We start from the raw sequence: 19,495 nt of genomic DNA, 5'->3' as shown, positions 1-19,495 counted from the left end.
AGCAAAGCTGCAAATGGATGTGATGATTCTTCTTAACTCTTATCACAGAATCACAGAATATTTGGGGTTGGAAGGGATCTCTGGAGTCATCTGGTTCAACCCCTGTGCTCAAGTAGGGCAAGCTAGAGCAGGTTACCCAGGACCGTGTCCAGCCAGGTTTTGAATATCTCCGAAGACAGAGACTCCACAAGCTCTCTGGGCAACCTGTTCCAGTGATCAACCACCCTCACAGTGACCCTCATGTATTAGTGGGCAGCCACATAATATAATTTTCTAAAGTGTTAAAACTTAAAATTCAAAAAAACAGACTAGAACAATGCTGCAAATAAGACTTATTTTTTCTGTACCAATTTACTTTCTTTGTTAGAAGTCCTCCTTAAGCTCTTTTATCTTGTTCCCTTGTTTTGCAAACTAGGTTGTTATAAGAACTGACCAGTAAAAATGTCATGCTGACACAAGTGCTTTGTAGTAGACTGTACGACAGCTCTCCTAGCTGTACTTGCAACAGCAAGCAGGAAAAAGTCACTTAGATGAGGTACAGGTGTCATTACAGGCTCTGATTTTGCAGTCCTTCCTTATTCAAGAAATCTGTTGACCAAGTTGGACTCATGAGATAGAAGTAATTGGTAGTCATTGCTTTTGGGTTGTCTGTACTTTTGCTGATGAATGGTAGATGGGTATGTGAGATTCTTGAAAAGACAGGGTTTTTCTTAATGTCAGATTCTGTTTGCTGACATGCAGCTGTATGTAATTTAATCATCTTGACACTGTCAGAATGGAGAACAAGCATGTTTGTAATCAAAGTTCATGTTTTTCAGAAGTCTGTGGAAAGAAGTATCAAAAATTCAATGACCATATAGAGAAGATATACGTATATTGGGCTTAGTATTTGTGATACAGTGGTTGTTGTTTTACTTCAAACCTTCAGTTTTAAGGACAGAACAATGGCTTCAGTTAACATTACTTTTTTTTTTTTTTTTTTCCTCTTGCCCCTAATAGGACAACCACACTCTTTTTGGCAGCAGCTTGCTGGGCCTCAAAGATGATGACACTGATTTGAGCCAGGCTCTCTGTCTAGCAATTTCTGTGTCTGAAATTCTTCAAGCAAATCAGCAACAAGGAGTCAGTATGCTAAATTATTCTTCTTTTGCAAATTTTCCAGAGAAGGAGTAGAATCCCTTACTTCTCAATGTATCTCCAGTATTTCTAAGTGCTAACAACGCAGCTATGTTTGCTGTTTCAGGAAAAAATATTTTTGTCTTGAAGTTGTCCCCTTTGTAAATTATCTGCTGACTGCAATGCATCTATGCTGTAGCAACTAGAGCTACAGCAAAGGGGAACTTAATATGGCTGATCTAGATTTGGGGAGTAGGAGCGTGAATTAATCTCTCACTGATTTTATTTCTTTTCCAAATACAGTTATTGTAGAGGAAAATATAAAATGCACTACTTTGTGCCTTTGAGAAGAATGCTGTTACAAAATATCTGCCTTTTGGCAATTAAATGCTTAAATGAAAAAATTTGTTTTGGTGCAAGCTATTTGCATAGTTTTGTTTATTACCAAGATACTTAAATGCATGGACTTCACTTTTAGTATTTAAGAACAATATATGGATATTCGTGTAGTTACGCTATAGTGTTTCTTTTTAACTACTAGCTTTTTTGTAGCAGTTTCCATGCCCCAGTTCATCATACATAGTTTTTTTTCCTACTCCAAGTAAAGCTAAGCATGTGCTTATATCCTCTTTAAGTCGACGGGCATAAATCTAATCCTGTGTGCTATGCTGAGTAATCACAGACTGTTGGATTGGGACTTCAAAGTTATCCCTTCTAATATCTTGTCATGTTGGCATGTGCTCTCCTACAGACTATTTTTTTTCTCAGTAGAGGGGAAATAACTGCACTGTGTTTTGCACTTGGAGATCCTTTCTGAGGTGTAAGCTACTATATTAATATGAGATCACTATAAGAATAATTTTGGTGGTGCTGGTAACTGGTAGTTTGCAGTGCTCAAATATGATTTTCTGATGGCTGCTAGCCCTTTTCACTGAATCCCTCCCTATAATGTTGGAATTATTATTAAAATAAAACTGAATAATGTACTTTCCCATTAATAATTACACCACTTTTAATTTTGTAACAGGTAATCTTTCTCTTTCAGGAAGGAGTAAGGTTCTTTGTAGTGGATTGTCGTCCTGCAGAACAATACAATGCTGGGCATTTATCAACGGCATTTCATTTAGACTCAGACTTGGTTCGTATGCTTTTTGTTTCTGTACAGCTTTTTGAATCCTAAGTTAAATAAAGGGAGAGAGAAATGTCTGTCTCAAAAAACTAATAGTCCTTAGACAGTAGTTTGTGGACCACAATGTCTATTTACATGCTGAGGCTTCAAAAGTTAGCTTTCTCTAAAGGAGATTTGTGGAACCATCATTTTACTGAGAAGTTTAGTCCTTTGTGACATTAGAGTATGGGATTCCAGCCTTCCTGATCTTTGATTAGAACTGGAGACCACATGGGATAAAATGCAGACATTGCTTGGAGGAGAAATCTCTGTTTAGTATCATAGTTTCTTATGAAAAGTGTCATTAATTAGCAGACAGCACCCTTTTTTTCAGCCAGGCTTATTACAGCCTGGTTGTAAGGGGTGTATATCTGTGAAAACTGTTTGGTTGGTCCTTCAAAACTTTCACTGTATAATTTGAGAGAAAAAAATGCTTTAATCTTGGGACTGAGATGTAAAACTGACTTTTTAATTACTTCATTAAAGATCTTGCTCTAGTTTCCATTTGATACGAGTTTATAACTGATCATTCAGATATATTCCTCTCTTTTTTTCCCAAATCACCTATGCTGTTTCAGTTTGGTTTCAATGTGTTCTTCACTTCCAGATTAACCCTGTACTATTTCACTGCAAACAGGGATGCTGCATGGAATGATTTCCATGTATGTACCCCCTAAAAGGCTTTTTGATCTTTCTAGGGAAGAAGCTCAGTTCTGCATCTGCTATCTCTATCACTATAATTAAAATGATGTATTATTCAGGATTATTTGCACAAATATAATTATGTAGTGTTTTGGTTTTTATCCTAAATCAGAAATTACATAGGAAAAGCTTTCCCCTTGGTACATGGGTGTCCTTCTGCTAGCTTTAGTTGAACATCACATTCAGTAAGGTAGAAATAAGCATTACAGACTCTTTAATAAATAAAAAGTTAGTGATCTAGGAAAAATGGCCATGCAAGCAGTTCTTAAATTGTATGTGATTAATTATTATGTATCTAATTATATGTTGGAATTAACTGCTGCAATGTGTGTCGGTGGATATGATTAGGATCCATCATAAACTGTGTGCTGGATGCATGTCCCCAGGTTCATCTGTGTTTTTAGAAATTTAATGCAAGGAATAATCTTTGAGACAAAAAGCTTTGTCCAGGGAGACAGTGGGGAAAGCATTTTTGAATCTGTCTCACTTATAGGTAGTCCTAAGTAGTAGTAGTGAGGCTTAGCCCTTAAGTAATAAAGCACCAGCATTTGGTTCTAAGAAAATCCCAGTTCAAATTCAGGCTGACTTACTGATGGCTAGCTCGTATACTTCTTACTTTGTACTTCATCATTTAATTCAGGGCAAAGGCTAGATAAGGGACATTTCCCCCCCCTGCTTCCCCCACTTAATTTAATTGACAAGGAAACATCAGTCTATAACTGGATTTAAGTGCCTTCCCCTCAAACGATTAAAATTTCTTCTGCAATAAGAAAGTGTGTGTTTCTTCATGCCTTCTACCTAGCAGCTCATTGTTTTTGAATGTGTCATATGCCTTTAGGAGATGACAGCCTTAACTTATTAGAGAGTACCAAGAACCCTGGGCATCTATTTGTAATTCTGATCATGAGCTTTTTTCCCAAATCTGGGTAAGGTAGAGGAGGAGGTGACAAACAAAAAAAGCCTAGTGGGGAGACAGCAAGAGGAGGCTCTTACTGGCATGTAGAAATGCTAGGCTTTTTGAAGGAGTCCAGAACTACAAACTTCAAAAGTGTTGTAATCAAGCATATATGGTTGTGGAAATCTGTCCCTCTGCTATGTTGCCAAATTACTGCTGCTTGACTTTTTTTTTTTTTCTACCTTCCTTTGGTGTCTTCAAGATTAAGCTAACAGATGCAAGTTGTATTCTTTTTTTGGGGAGGGCATAGTGGAATGAGGAAGAAGAGGGCCATTCTCAGTGTTCGTTACATAACATAAAATCTGGATCTGGTTTGGTTTTTTTTGTTTTGTTTTTCTTTCTTTCTTGTAGGGTGCATTCTCAGTGCTCAGCAAATTATAACCATTTTTAAAGTGTATCTTTTCACATGTTGTGTTACAGTGCATTAGTGTTAAATCCTTTTTATTCATTCATTCCACAGATGCTTCAAAACCCATCAGAGTTTGCACAATCTGTAAAATCCCTGTTAGAAGCACAAAAGCAATCCATTGAGTCTGGCTCCATAGCTGGTGGGGAACATCTCTGCTTCATGGGAAGTGGCAGGGAAGAAGAAGATATGTACATGAACATGGTGTTAGCACACTTCTTACAGGTACTACTAAATTGCTGTTGATTTTAATAGCTGAAATAAGGTGTGCTTCTGCACATATCTCTGATATTAAGTGACAAAATGTTTCCCTCCTGAAATATTAACTTATTTTACATTACCAAATTGTATTGAATGATCCAAACCCCCCATATTTCCTTACTGTGCTTGCAAAACTGAATTCACAGATGTTTTGCTTCAACCAGGAAAATGTCTTTTCTGTTGCAGAAAAATAAAGAGTATGTAAGCATTGCCAAAGGAGGATTTATGGGTAAGCTTATTAATAATGACCTTTGTATTAATATTGGCTTAAGGAAGCTTGATATTTTAATGCTGTTGATATCTTTATTAGTTTTTGACTAGAAATCAGCTAAATGAATGGCAAATGTCTTATTTGCCAGATTTTAGTTTTGCACAAGCCAGTACTCTGCATTTGCACGTTTGGGGTTAACTGTTGGGCCTTACCCCCACTTCTGAAGAGTGAAAAATTAATACAGGAAGCAGGGAAATTCCCTCTTCCTTCTAATTTACTGTCGCTGGTATTTAGCCTCTGTAGATTGTAAATCCATATGAAGATGCTTGGTAATTATTGTTGTGTTTTCTTAAATCATCAGTTCATAATTCTGCACTTCATGTTGCTTAGTAGATAATTGCTGGAGTCTGCATGGCTCCAAAACAGGAGAGGTTTACAATATGAGCATAGAAGTATTACTAGTCAAGATGTGCAGTGTCAAAATAGCTATCTTTAGGATCAAAGCAGTGACTTATATGTAAAATGTAGATGTGAAATAAAGGTTATGGTAATGGCTTTGTATTACTGAAGGGAAAACCAGGGATGATTATAGTAGTATATGAATCTATTTGTTGCACTGAATCATCTGGACAAACATTTTTACTGAGTAGTCATGGATATACAATACTTTCATCATAAGATTAATTCCAGTGTAGTTCTGAACATTTTTTTTTTAATGGCCTTTTAACAGCCCTCCAGCAGCACTTAGCGGATATCAATGTGGAAGGACCAGAAAATGGATATGGACACTGGATTGCTAGTACCTCAGGCTCAAGAAGTAGCATAAACTCTTCTGTTGATGTAAGTGAATTTCTAGCTCAGGTGGTGTAGTGGGATAGGAGCCCCAGGTTTACTGAATTTTTTCTTCATATCCCTCATTCTGTTCTTTACAATCTATTACTGCAAATCATGATTGTTCTTAGTTGCGTACTTAATTTCAGAATATATTATCTGCTTGCTTAGAGGTGGTCTTAAACACTCTAATCCTCTTGAGAGGAAGGGCCTCTAGAGAAGAGGGTAGTTCTACAAAAGAATATATGTAATGGATAATTCTCTTCTTGGCTTTTATTCACTCTGGGAACAAATTACTATAAAGCTGACATTGGAAAGCTCAAAATTGTTTATTTTCTATAGCTGATATGTTGTATGTAGAATTTGGCTTTTAATTTGTATAAAATTTAGCATGAATAGAGTTTCTTCCTCTCTATATTTGCATACCAGAGTGCTGAGTAGTAAGGCTTAATACTTAATGTTGTAATTAATGTTCTATTGAGTACCAAAAAGTACAAGTTTAATATTTTGTAGTCTGTTTCCATTCTTAACTAACCAGAGATTAAAGAACATGATTTTTTTTTTATGATTAATCCTGAGAGGAATTACCTTTACAGGGTGATTCTCCTAACGGTTCAGGTGATGGAAAAGGAGTCAAGTCCTTGGTGAATAAAATGACAGTTGCTTTGAAGACTAAATCTGTGAATGTGAAAGAAAAAGTTATTAGTTTTATTGAAAACACATCTACACCAGTGGACAGGTGGGTTATTTATACCTAATTATGATTAGCAGAGAGTTATGACTGCCCATTTCAGATGGCTATCTTGTAAATATCAAGACTATGCTGATTAGAAAAAAGGAAAAGATATCTTTTGTTTTCAGTTTTTACATCCCCCCCCTCACTATTTTATCACAATATAGTAAGCCTACTATGTTGGCTCAGTATTGCAAAGCCAATGTAAGCAGACTTTTCTCTTGACTGTATCCATTTCAGTGTTTATCCACAGGCTGTCACTGCATCATTAATTTGACTTTGCCTTATAATGTGTCTGTACAGCATTCAATCTAGAAGTCAAGAATCACTTCTGTTTTATTTCAGCTCTTCCCATCCTAATTCTAATGGAATGGGTGAATGACACACACACGTGCAGACACACACAAAAAAAGAACCTGTTCAGAATCCTTAACTAGTAGGGAATTTATCAAACTGAATTTAAAATTTTCAAAAATCTTCAATTTCAAGTCCTAATATAAAGTCTGTCTTTAAACCCAGAATTACTTCTAGCTCATTTTTTATATCTGCAACTAGAGGTAGGAGTGAGAATCTGAGCACTTGTTAAAAGACATGTTCAAAGTTGGAAATCTCCATTCTAAATACTTATCTTAAATAGACAAAAGAATAACAGCTATAATCTGTCAAAGTTTTAAGCAATAGCGTATTTTGGAGTTGTTCTTCAAAGAATGCAGGCTTTGGAGTTGTGTCGCTAAGACGTTGGTACTGCAGAATCTATCGAGGTAGTGTCTGTTTGATAATGGGATTTGGAATATGTGCCAAATGAACAGTAGTTCTCGAGCAGTATTGCACTAATCAAAAGGTACAGACTGTCACTTACAGATTATCGTTGCTTGCCTTTTTTGTTGGAAAATTATTTTTTTTAATATCACAATTAGAGGCAAAGTTTCTTAAATAGCATTTGGTAGTAATACTTGTGCTAAGAATTCAAATTCAAGATAACATAAAAATGCATATTTTGATAGAATATCTACAACTATTTCTCTGCCTTATGGCTAACTATTGTAAAGCATTGCCTTTATTTATAAGCATCCTCCCTGGAGAAGATACTTTAATACAAATGCTCTGTATCAGCATTGTTTTCTTTTATGTAGATTTTTCCTTTAAACCTTTTTTTTGTAATTATTTTGTTCTGTCCTCTGCCCAATGTGCTATAGAATACCTTTCAATATTCCCTGGCCAGACAGAGCAAGCCTGGAGCGGTAAGCTTGATAACTAAAGCAGTCTGACTAAAACCTCCTTTGTCGTATTTAGCATGGCATCGCAATATTTATAAGCATTGGTTACACTGACAAAATTGCTCAAATATTTTTACATCAGTTTAGGTTTTTAAAATCTATTAAAGCTATTGATTTATAAAAGTACTGGTCTGGGAACTAGAGGAAGAAAAAGAATGGATTTGCAGTGCTTTCTTCTTTTCTTGGTTCTACTTTTTTTTTCCTGTTTTCTTTACTATTGCTTTCTATGGAACTTTTTTTTTTACTTGTTATTTGCATTTTATTTGCATTTTGATTTACATTTTATTGTGCTACTTGTACTACTGAAAGAAGCCAAAAACAATTATTGAACAGATTTTGGCTTAAGGGATATAGGGCTTTAACAGGAGAGACTACGACTACAAAACAGGACTTGTTACAAGCTGTTCATGAAGTATCCTCAGAGTTTACAGGTAGTCTGACACTGCTAGGCTGTAGCAGGTAGCCATGCAGGCTTCAGCTCTCCTTCATCTTGTTCACCTAACTACTGCATTTCACACAAATGTGGGATCTACTCCCATTTGCCTCAGAATTATTGCCTCACAGTTATTTCAGAAATAAAGAAATGTGCCTCTGAGTGTATATAAAATTACTTGTGATAAATGAAGGACTTCCACTACCTTGCAGCCCATGCATGATCACTTGGGAACTTCACTTAAAATTTAGGCACTTTTCATTACAGCTTTTGACCCTTATCAACTGAAAAGCATGAAGGTTGGTGCTGGCAGAATTAATGCAGATTCAAAATGCTGTTTGGGTTTTCAGAATTTTGGTCCAGTTCCTCTGTCAAGTAGTTTGCACATACTTTGAGATAGGATTTGTCCATAAGTATTACAGAAGTGCTGTTGTGTGTGCAAAAATAACAGTAATATTAACTGATACGCTTTTGAAAAGTAGAAATATCTCAACAGCACTATGTATATTTTGTTACTTTAAAAATCCTAAAGTTCATGGGGATTTTTCCCTTCTGTTTGTTGACTGATTACTAGAATGCAGTAAGAAAGTGTAAAATTCCCAGTTAAAACACTTTGTGCCTATGTTCAGTTACTGAAGGACACTTGAATCTGTATTTGTAACCATTTTGATATATTGAGATTGTGCCTGTTCTTTTTTTTTTCTTCTTTTTACTTGCTGCTTTCACTCAGATTGGTTATCTTCTTCCATTAGGAAGTTGCATTAAGTTACTATGCTCAGACTATGGATCATTAGACTATTCTTCTCTTAAAATTGCAGTTCCAAAAACCCTGGAATGACATTCTTTTCCCATCCATTCATCAGATCCACTTTGTGTTTATTACCAATAAATTTCATTTTGCAGGTTTACCACTGAACAGAATTGCATTAAATTAATAATTTAATGATGGCCTTCCATGCAAACAGGTTAAGAGAGATTCATTTCTAGTTTAAGATGTTCAGAGTTTTTTATAAAGTGACTTCTTTCTTTCTCTTGTCTTGACTAACTTTGCTCTGTAAATTGCCAGTAAGTTCTTCACTTAAATCCTGTCTGTGTTTCAATTCAACCCTGTTTAGACATGCATCTTCTTACTAAATTGGTTATGGTTGTGTTTTTTAACCCTTAGTTTCCTAGAAAAAGTCTGTATTTATGCGAATCTACATATAGAAGCACTGCCCTCCTGAATTGTCAGTGTCATTGATGCTTATTGTCTTAAGCACTAATAAGCATGGTTTTGTATGTGTATTTTTTGTATTTTGTAGAATGCATTTCTGTTTTTTTCCTATTTAACAATTCCTTGTTCTATCTATACTACTGAATTTTAGCCATAGAAAATGTAGGATCCTTTTTTAACTTTCCAATGTGCTTTCAGTTATACAGGAGTATTAGCATTTCTTTATATATTACTAAAGAAGAAGCTTCTCAGTTTTGAGACTTGGTTCTACAGTAGCACATAAAACTGGAGTATGTGGACATGCTTAAAACAGGAAGTGGGGCCTACAGTTTATAGGAAATACAAATACAGATTTTAGGGAGAAAAAAAGGTTATAGAAAATTGAAATGGGGAGAGGGTGACAGATGGGCTTTTTTTTTTCTTTTTTCTTTTTTTTCTTTCTTTCTTCACAATTACATGTTGCCAGCTCTGAAGGCTACAATCATGAACTCTCTGTTTTGGGGGGGGAGCAATTACTTTGTGGGTTTTTGAACCTTTAGATTTTCTCGTTTTTTCCCAGCTATTTCTCTGCAGTTGAGGACCGGAAGCTTTAACATGACAGCTGTGACTATTTAATCTCAGTGCTCTGAGCTGGAGTATTAAAATATTACAAGAGTTGGCAACTGTTACTGTCAAACACTGAAACTCAAAATCATATTTGTATGTGTCATTTAACATGATTTGTAGAAGCAGATTTAAATCCGATTTTTTCAGTCAAAATCTGTGCAAATCTGGGATTCCCAGTAGGGATTCTTTGACCAAGATTACAGGATTGGGCTGCAGTAGTGACTAGGAAGTCAGAGTTCACACTACAGTGCATGGTTAATAATACCACTGTGAAATGCTTAAGGTATTTTGTTACCTTTTTGATAAAACCGCTCTCAGGAATCACCCATTTGCCAGAAAAAAAAGAACTTCCAGATATGTTAGTTAGTATTCTCCAACTTTTCCTCCACCCAAACTTGGCATCTTTGCAAAGCTGCCCTGGCTGTCCAAGAAATATTTCAGACAGAGCTCAGACTTTTGCAATAGAAATTTCATAGCATCTCTTCAGATTTCAGGTCTCTAACATATTTTGCAGCTTGAGAAGGTGACCAGAAGTTGTATTTAAAACAAAGTAGTATTGCTTTTCAGTTTATTTGTTACAGTATTGAGCCTTGCCAAGTAATTGTGAAATACTTGATTTCACTAACCCAGTTGCTTGATGGGTCAGTCCCAGCTTCCTTGCAGGCAGCTTTATGAAATTCTCCTGTCCTTTTCAGTTGCACAGATGTTTATGTTCTGCTAATACATGTTGTTATAGGAATTATACCATCAGTCTGAAAGTTACTTTTCTTCTTTCCTCCCATCCCCTGTCTTCTCCTGCCCCTTCCATTGCCTGCAGACATGTCAGCAGCAGTGACAGGGTAGGAAAGCCCTACCGTGGTGTGAAACCAGTATTCAGCATTGGAGATGAAGAAGAATATGATACTGGTACAGTAGGAGACTTTCCTCTTACCTAGATTAACTCATTTAGACAAATTCATTAAGTTTGGCTAAATCATGAGTGCACTTATGTTGTTTGCATCTTTGTCATGTAAGATGGCATTTTTATAACTGTTACTATTAATCATGTTTGTTACTGTGGTGCCTGAGGACTAATGAAAAAAGAAACTCACTGTTCAAATACACGGTAGCAAACTAAAAAAAAAAAAAAAGATTTTGTGGTAGACCCAAACAGGAACAAATGGAATCAGATGATCTAGTGGATTCTTTGTGTTCACTCAGTATTTCTCTAGTAAAGATCTGTTTTTTCTACACTGATCTTATTGTACCCTTACTATTCAAAACAGTAAGCAAAATGTAAGGGACCTATTTTAACTGGTAGATCCCCGGTTGAATCTGTAGGGTTGGCAGTTTGCATAACTATCTGCATTTTAAGAGTACAGTTGGGAGCTAGACTTACAAAGATGACTAATGTGTGCACTCCTCTCCAGTGTTCTGGACTGTGCTTCTTAGCATCAAATCTATCAAGAATTGATTCATCTCTTGATATGCCTGTAGGATGTCATAGAAAATGAGTGCAATACTTATTTATTTGATCTAGTTGAAAAATTACAGGCAAAACTTGGACACCACACTTTTCACAAAGACTTTTTTCTGAGACTTGATGAAGACCTAATATTGTTCTGTTGTGCTTCTGTTCTGGTAGCACTAGCTCCCTCCCAGCCATCTTTTCATAAGTAACCTTTCTTCTGTGACCAAAAGACACATTCAGCTTCCAGATGAGAAACATGTAACTAGACTAGAAATCTTAAATCTGGAAAAGAAATAACTTATGAAGATTACTGACAAAGGTTTATAAAATCTGAATTGGTTTAAATAAGGTTGATGAGAAACGATTGATCACTGTCTGTCTACTGTAAGAATTAGGAAGAAGCAAATGAAACTAGCAAGTAGAAGCTTCAAAACTAAGAAGCTACTTCTCCAAATGCACATAATTGTTTGCACAGTTGTTTGCCACAAAATATTATGAATACTAAAAGGTCTATATAGTTTCAGAAAACCAGGTCCTTAAAGAGGAATTGTCTGAAACATTTTTTTCAGTAATGGTTGTTTGCTAATTTCTAATTATATTTGTTTTTAAAAGCACTATTACTCTCATTAAATAAGAAAAATAACTGCAGTGATTTGTATAAACAAAACCAACATGCATGAAATGAAATATATGATATTTTAGTAAAGAAAAATGCAAAAAGTGAAGCTGTTTTCATATAATTAGCTTTTGTGAAGTTTTAGTAGGGCTTTCTGTAGTTAAATGGGATGGGTTTTGTTCCATTCTATCCAATTTTATAGTATATTTTCAGTGAGTACCTTTTCAAATGTGTGGTTATAATTCTGAATTGCTTTGAAATAAAAGCTTTGATAAAGTTTAGAAAAATAGCTTTGAAAAAGACACTTAAGAGTTGTCACTGGAAGTTAATTCTGGGGGCAAATTCTATGGATTTAATATAATTCATCATTTTAAATCAAGTGCTTAAATTCTTCTAATTTAGTGCTCACAATACTATGTGAAAGTAACCTTGCACCATATTTAGATACAAAAACAGTATTTTGCAACTAAGTGATAACACTTTTAAAAGTTCCAGGTTTTTCACAGAGGTCTGTACTTCAAGTTTTGGTTTTAAAAATATTTTTGAATGTCCTAGAAAAGGAGGTGAACCCTGAGGTAACAACTTTTGCTAATGATCCAAAGTAATTCAAGGTAGTAAGGACAAGGACAGACTGAAGAATTGCAGAAGTACTTGTAAGTCTGCGTGACTGGGCAATAAAATGGCAGATGAAATTTGCTATAGATTAATGTAAAGTGAGACAGATGGAGACCATTATGTCACTGTATAAACCTATGGTTCACCCACATGTTGAATATTGTGTCTTGGCCCCTATCTCAGAAAGGGTGTGTTAGAACAGGAAAATGTTCAGAGAGGGATAACAAGGGTGAGCAAAGGCACGAAACGGCTTTCATAAGGGGAATAACTGAATAAGTTAGGGCTTTGTCCTGTGAAACAGACAATTTAGGGGAGTATATGGTAAGTGGCCCACAAAATCATGCCTGGTTAAGTGGCCTGGAGAAGGGTAGATAGGGCTCAGCTGATGATATTTTCTCTCATACAAGAAACTAGCAGGTATCAAATGAAGTTCGCAATCTCAAAACAAACAAAAAGAGGTCTTCCTGGAATGTACTTGACAACAACACCTTGCCAAAAGGTGTTGGTGTTGTAAGATGCAAAAAGTTTATGTGAGTTCAATGAAAGGCTGGACAAGTACAGGCAGAAGACATTTATCAAAGTTTAGTGAATGGGCAAATAGCACAAGCTCAAGAAATCCCTGAGCTGAAAATAATTGTATTCTGAGAGAGAATTAATAGAGAAATATCAAGTATACGTGCTTTGTTCTTTCTTCCCTTTAAGCATCTTTTTATGGACACCACTGGATATAGGACATGGAGTGAGATGGACCCTGGGTTTGAACCCAGATAGCTATTATTGTTTTAAGAGAGTTGAAAAGGTGTCTGACATCATGTGAAAATCTTTTTTTTTTTTTTTTTTTCCTTTGACCACCTTCCCATTCAAAACAGATGAAATTGATAGCTCCTCAATGTCAGATGATGATCGAAAAGAGGTTGTCAACATCCAAACATGGATAAATAAACCTGATGTGAAGTATAACTTCCCTTGTAATGAAGTAAAAGAAAACGGACACATGTTTCCCAGGTACTGGAATCAGTATTAAACTTTGTGAAAATGTCTGTCTGTGTACATATTTTTATTTTTTTTAATTATTGGACTGTTAAATTATTTCTTTATATTAAACTGGAAAATGAAGATGCAAGACAATCTAGAACAAAATATTACTCACTATAATATTTCTTATATTTGTAGTGCTATAGAATGTCAATTACATAAAAAATGTAATATAAAATTTTGCTTTGTTTAAAAAAAAAGTCTCAATATGCATAGGCTTATTTTCAGGAACAGGTGGCCCTAAGTGTAGCATGATGCCATGCTTGAACATCTGAAATGTTTTGTAGACTTTTAAGTATAAGACTGCTTCTTGGACTTAAACTTTTTTATCTAGCTCATACTGTAGCATATCCATAGAATTTAGCTTTCTAAATAGCTGATATTTAGTTAATTAGCAAATTTAATTTGTATCTTTCTCTCCCTTCAAGTCATCTCCTTGTAACTGCAACCCATATGTACTGTTTGAGGGAAATTCCATCGCGAAAGGGATTGGCTTACATACAGTCTCGCCAAGCACTCAACTCTGTAGTCAAAATCACATCTAAGAAGAAACACCCAGAACTGATCACCTTTAAATATGGAAATAGCAATACTTCAGGCATAGAAATTTTGGCAGTTGAAAGGTAAGCGATGCCTGTAGCACTGATATGAAGAGTAATGATACACAGAATGCTGTCAGCTGGAAATCAGAGGCATGCTGTGCTTCCCAGAACTGGGTTTGAAAGTAAGCTTTTGTGCAGGAGCAGTTACCCTAATGTGAAAGAGATCTGTCAGCACCGTGAGGAGAGTTACAACACCCAGCAGGGAGTGGTCTCCAGGGTCTGCAACCACAGTTGCTGGGAATGGGGTGTGTGCAAGTGTTTGCCTTTTGTAGTATGTCTTAAATGACAACCATATGGGCAACTACTTGCAGCCTAAAGTCTAAATCTGCGAAGTCTGGGGTTTAAGAGAGAGTTCTGTCTTCTGTAGCTTCTGTTGAGTCATCTAACTCTTCCCATGCCTTGTATAAGGAGTCCAGCAGCCTAACCTCAAACTCTGGACACCAGTCCAGGAACCTGATTCCTGAAAGTTATGTATTACCATGCTCAGCAGGGGAGTGGCTAAGATTGGGAGCAGGGGGGGAAACTGGGTGTTTGGGGGTTTCTCATTGGTGTGGTCTGTTGTCAGCAGTGTTTTAACAAAGTTGCCAGCATACTTGGTTTCCTTCTCATCCTTTTCCTCGTCCTTGTGGAGAACTGTGTGCAGTGGATGCTCTATTTTCACAAGTGGGAGATAAGTTTCCTAGTTCACTAGGGAATTTATTCTATTCCTGTTGGCTGAGCAGAATGAAATGAGTTTGGTAGAAGGTCAGACACCACAGCTAAATAAAAGGGGGGCTGCCATGCATCAGTAAAGCAGTGCTAACATCTGGAGAGATCTTGAACTATGTTCTTTACCTTTGTCAGTTCATGAAGATCATCTTGTTTCCAGGATAGCCTGAGAATTATTCCTCACCAGTGCTAAGTTCACATAGAGAAAATGTTCCATAGTATAAATTAGAAATAAATCTTATTTCCACAGTAGGTTTTGCTTTTAGTAGCTTCCCCTTCTCTTTCCACTTTAGACTTCCCTGGAGGAAAAATCAAGACAAGAATTGTGGAGTCTATACACACAGTTTTATAGTAAATTAATGATTTTTTTTTTCATTTTTTAAGGTATTTGATTCCAAATGCAGGTGATGCTACCAAAGCCATAAAACAACAGATCATGAAAGTATTGGATGCCTTGGAGAGTTAATAACTAAAGACTTTGCAGAGAACGGTTTGTAAAGAAGAAGCAACCAAGATACTGTATATGGACACAGACTGACAGCTTCCCAACTGAAAACTAACTTAAGAGAATTTTTGTGTTTGCTGAGTAGCTGCAGCTGCCTGAGTAGCAGACTTAAGATAGAGTAAATTATTATCAATTTCTGAGCAGTTTTTAAAATTTTCTTTTTGATTAATATTTTCTGGTTTTGCAGAAATGTTTATTATAAAGGTCAGTTTGTTTCATTTTTAAAGAAGCTTTAATGTGAGTGGTCTGCATCTTTGTAAGAGAGGATGCAGAATGTAGTTGGGTTCATATGACTGTGTTAAAGGAAAGCAGCAGTGTCAGGTATGGAGAAACAGTTGAAAACAGAGCTGTCTTAAATGATCTGGACATCTGGTAGTAAAATGTCTCCATAGCCTACAGTCTCTAAATTTTGATTTTGCCTACTGGCTAGTATCAAGGACTGATTAAAAACACTCCAGTTGGTAAGCAGAGCAGATAAAATCTTAGAAATACTGCTTTCTTCTCATGAAAAATGATTGGAATCTGGTTAAGTGCATCTTGAACTCCAGACGAATGAGAGAATGCAAAGAATACTGTGAAATTAACTTTTTAAAATGTTCTAGTAGGTTAAATAATTGGAATTGGTAAATAAGTGCATTTTTAATTACCAACTGGAATTATACACAATAATAAACTTACTACAGGGTTGCAGTTTTGTAATTATGCAGAATTTTACATTTCATAGGTTGAGACAGTTTCTCATGTAGAAGTGAGTGTATGCATTGAAATGGGAGTTTATGCTTCATGACAGAATATGACAGTTGAAAACAAGTTATCTGGCTCCTCAGAAGTGAAATGTCTAAGATTTTAAAAAAACTTCAGCACAGAGTTTGTACTATTGAAGGTGTTGTTTTGCAAGAAAATTAATGCTTGCAGTGATTCAAGTGCTGTTTGCCTGCGATAAATGTATTCATTACCTGTTGCCTTTATCAATTCAATCATACGTTTATATTCTTTTAACTAACATCGTCTTCTAAATAAGGTAATGTTTGAGAACTGGCAGCTATGTTATTCTATATCTGCAGCTTTGCATTTGATCCAAGAATGGTTCTCGTGCTAGCAAGCCTGGTCCAAGAATGCCTCTGCGTATACTGAGGTGGAAATTATCAAAAATTGTGGAATAATGATAACTGGGATTAGCTGTCCTGCGTGGAGTCTTCTGAGTATTTGAGTCAAAACCCATGAATTGGTACAACCTCAGGAGATAAAATAAATGAAACTGACCTTTATAAAAACCAGCTATTCTAAGTTATTTTAGTAGGAATCAAGCTGAGGCACCTTAATTCTGGAATTAATTCTTTTTTTTTTTTTTTTCCCCCCGTCTCTCTCCTTTCTTAGTATCTGAGTAAACACCAATAGAACTTGAACTGTTAAAGATATTTGCATGAAATTGCACCTGGGCCAATGCTCATGTATTTATAGATTTCCCTTGCAGCTGTTGTATTACTTTTTCCTCTTTCTACACCCTTCTGAAAATCTCCTGAAGAGTCTCTGACCCTGTGCCTACTTCAGCAATGAGATTTTTTTCATGTAAAGATGTTTGTGTTACTGTTTATAAACTACAGTTGTAAATAAACCAGTACAATTTGAACATAACTTGTTCTTACCGAAAGCATTTAATTGTATATTGTGTGACTTCTGTGAATCTAATAACAGTTTTTCCTAAAGATATTTTTTAAATGGAAGTGAATTTGATATTTGGAGTGAGAGAAGTTGATTATGGATCATAGGAAACTACTGTCAGTGACACCTTATGTAAGTATATAGCTCACTTAATGCTCAATAAAATTAGTCTAAATTTTTGGATGAACCAGAGTCAACGTTCATAGCAATGTCAAAATGAGTTAACAAATGGTCAAATCATACAGAAGGTTTCTGTATTAATTCCAGACTTCTCAGCATCATAGTTTTATACTATGAAAATGTTGAGATAATGATGTAACACATTTCTGCTGTCATTAATGTGAGGAAAAACACATTTCTGCAAATGTGACTGGGGGGGAATTGAGATGTCTAGTTATTTAATGGGTAGATGAAGTGTTTGTAATATCTTGAAGAATCAAATTACTTGTGGTGAAAAATACTCTTAGTTGTTAAACAATAAGGTGTATTTGGATATTAAATAAGGAAAGTGGGTAATGTGTATGCTTCTCTATGAGGTCAACGAATAGAGACCTTTTAGCTCTACAGAAACTAAAACTAAAGCTACAGCAACTCTGTTGTTTTAAACTCTTCTGTGTAGAAATGTGTAAGACAAAATACTAAGAGGGTGGTTACTTATAATTTTTAAGGTAATATGCAAGTTGTCAACAGATTCCTTATGACACAAAGCTCAGTCCAAACTATAAATAATTTTCTTTTATCTCTATCCACAATTTGGAGGCTATTTTTTGCCTCATAGTATACATCTGTAGTTAGTACGTTACTTACAAAACTCATGTTGCTAAACAGAAATTCAATTATAGTACTGAAACGGCAGCTTCTGAAAAGCAAAACCAAGTATTCAGTATGCAACCTCCCATCTCTTTCATCTTCAGGAATTTTAAAAATTATTTGCCAGAGGTTTGCAAGCTCCTGTTTTATTTTGCAGCGTACCGCTGTGTGTTGAATATAAGATGACAGCTGCTATTGTTGCTGGGTCTTTTAATTCTTTATTTAACTCTCTTTTAGTGATGGAAATGAGATCTGTAGTAGGAAGGAAAACACTCTTCTCACAGTAAGTTTTCCTGATAGTTAGAGGCTCTCATATGTGTTTTATAACCAAGGTCAGTGTTTCCATGCTCCCTTATGCCTTTTTATCTCACAAATTTCTATTAGATTCTGATCCATGTGAGAATTTGTGCAAAACTTTACATACATTATCCACCAAAAATACTCTCAGACTGGGGAGTTGCAACTTTTAATTGCACTGGCTTCTCTAGCTGTAACTAAAGAATAATTGCTGCTCTTTCAGTTCAGCTCCAGTTAGGACTTGCCAGTGGGTCTTAACCATGTTTACAGCTTTTCCTGCCGACTGCTTTAGTTGTAGCTTGAAAGCTGTTGACTCTGTCAAGTAGCCACTGTTTTGAAGTAAGAGTAGTCTACTGAATCGCTGAGAAGTTTCCCCTTTGTGGGGAGGAAGGAATGATAGCATGCTAACTTGTTCTTTTGGGGCATATTTAATGTTTTCGGATATTATTGTTTGGAAACTTGAAAAATTGACTGTTCATTTTTTCTTTCTTTCTTTCTTTCTTTCTTTCTTTCTTTGTGCTGTGCCCCAAACCCTATCTGAACTCAGGAGACAGCTGTTCTTTGTGCCTGGAACCCTGCCAAGTGTGCTATTAAAAAAATATATATATTTTTTCATATATGCTGCTTCTACTACCATGGGCACAGGTAAAAGGGAAGGCAGGTGTTCCCTTCACTGCTCCAGGGGCAGTATTGTATTCAATCAAATTGAATAGTTGTTTTGTCAAGGGGAAGTTTATAACGGTAGCATGTAGGTTGGTGCATTTTATTCACTTCCCATCCTTTATCTTGGCTCCTCATGTGTTTCCTCATCAGCCCAAAATGTGTGAGAGAGTGCTCATGCTGGGTTACACGCTTTGCTTTCTCCTTGCCCTGTCTGCTGTCACGTGCTTTGAACTTGCAGAGGTACTTTCGCATGGGAAATACTGTGGGGGGGGTACCAGCATCTAAACAGCATGAATCTGTAATAATACAAATGTGCTTTTAGAAAGCCCAAGAACATAGAGATGTGAGGATGCAACATTCTGGCTTGAGTCAAGGGGAGTGCTTGATAATAAAAACAACTTGGCAGATAGCGTATCAGTGTCTACCTTGTAAAAGAAGATGGAATGTGCCAGTGTTTCAAGTGAACAGGTTACCTGTAAACTGGTAGAGATCTCTTGGGACCAGTCCTTAACAATTGCTAAGGGTTGCACAGAGCTGGGAGAACAGGGAGTTGCTTCGTAACCCTGTAGAGCACGGACGGGTCTAAATTCACAGCTGCTTTTTTGTGAAGTGCTGAGAGG

At 36.0% G+C, this 19,495-nt stretch overlaps 1 protein-coding gene across 2 annotated transcripts in view; it reads left to right on the top strand.

The window, feature by feature from the left end:
• The window catches only part of TBC1D23 (TBC1 domain family member 23), a 35,016-nt gene extending 17,922 nt beyond the window's left edge, over positions 1 to 17,094 (top strand). Inside the window, exons 9-19 of one of the 2 annotated variants that reach the window (XM_067301356.1) lie at positions 1,000 to 1,122; positions 2,162 to 2,254; positions 4,402 to 4,572; positions 4,795 to 4,837; positions 5,550 to 5,659; positions 6,247 to 6,389; positions 7,580 to 7,624; positions 10,730 to 10,818; positions 13,463 to 13,598; positions 14,057 to 14,251; positions 15,323 to 17,094. In XM_067301356.1, the coding sequence (XP_067157457.1) occupies positions 1,000 to 1,122; positions 2,162 to 2,254; positions 4,402 to 4,572; positions 4,795 to 4,837; positions 5,550 to 5,659; positions 6,247 to 6,389; positions 7,580 to 7,624; positions 10,730 to 10,818; positions 13,463 to 13,598; positions 14,057 to 14,251; positions 15,323 to 15,404 (1,230 nt within the window). In that variant the 3' untranslated portion in view covers positions 15,405 to 17,094. The remainder of the gene's footprint in view (positions 1 to 999; positions 1,123 to 2,161; positions 2,255 to 4,401; positions 4,573 to 4,794; positions 4,838 to 5,549; positions 5,660 to 6,246; positions 6,390 to 7,579; positions 7,625 to 10,729; positions 10,819 to 13,462; positions 13,599 to 14,056; positions 14,252 to 15,322) is intronic. The other variant, XM_067301349.1, reaches the window with a different exon arrangement.
• Positions 17,095 to 19,495: the final 2,401 nt, after the last annotated feature.

The sequence above is a fragment of the Apteryx mantelli genome, chromosome 1, assembly GCF_036417845.1.
Source record: "Apteryx mantelli isolate bAptMan1 chromosome 1, bAptMan1.hap1, whole genome shotgun sequence".
Lineage (NCBI taxonomy): Eukaryota > Metazoa > Chordata > Aves > Apterygiformes > Apterygidae > Apteryx > Apteryx mantelli.
The sequence above is the reverse complement of the archived record's forward strand: the minus strand, read 5'-3'. Positions and strand labels throughout refer to the sequence as shown.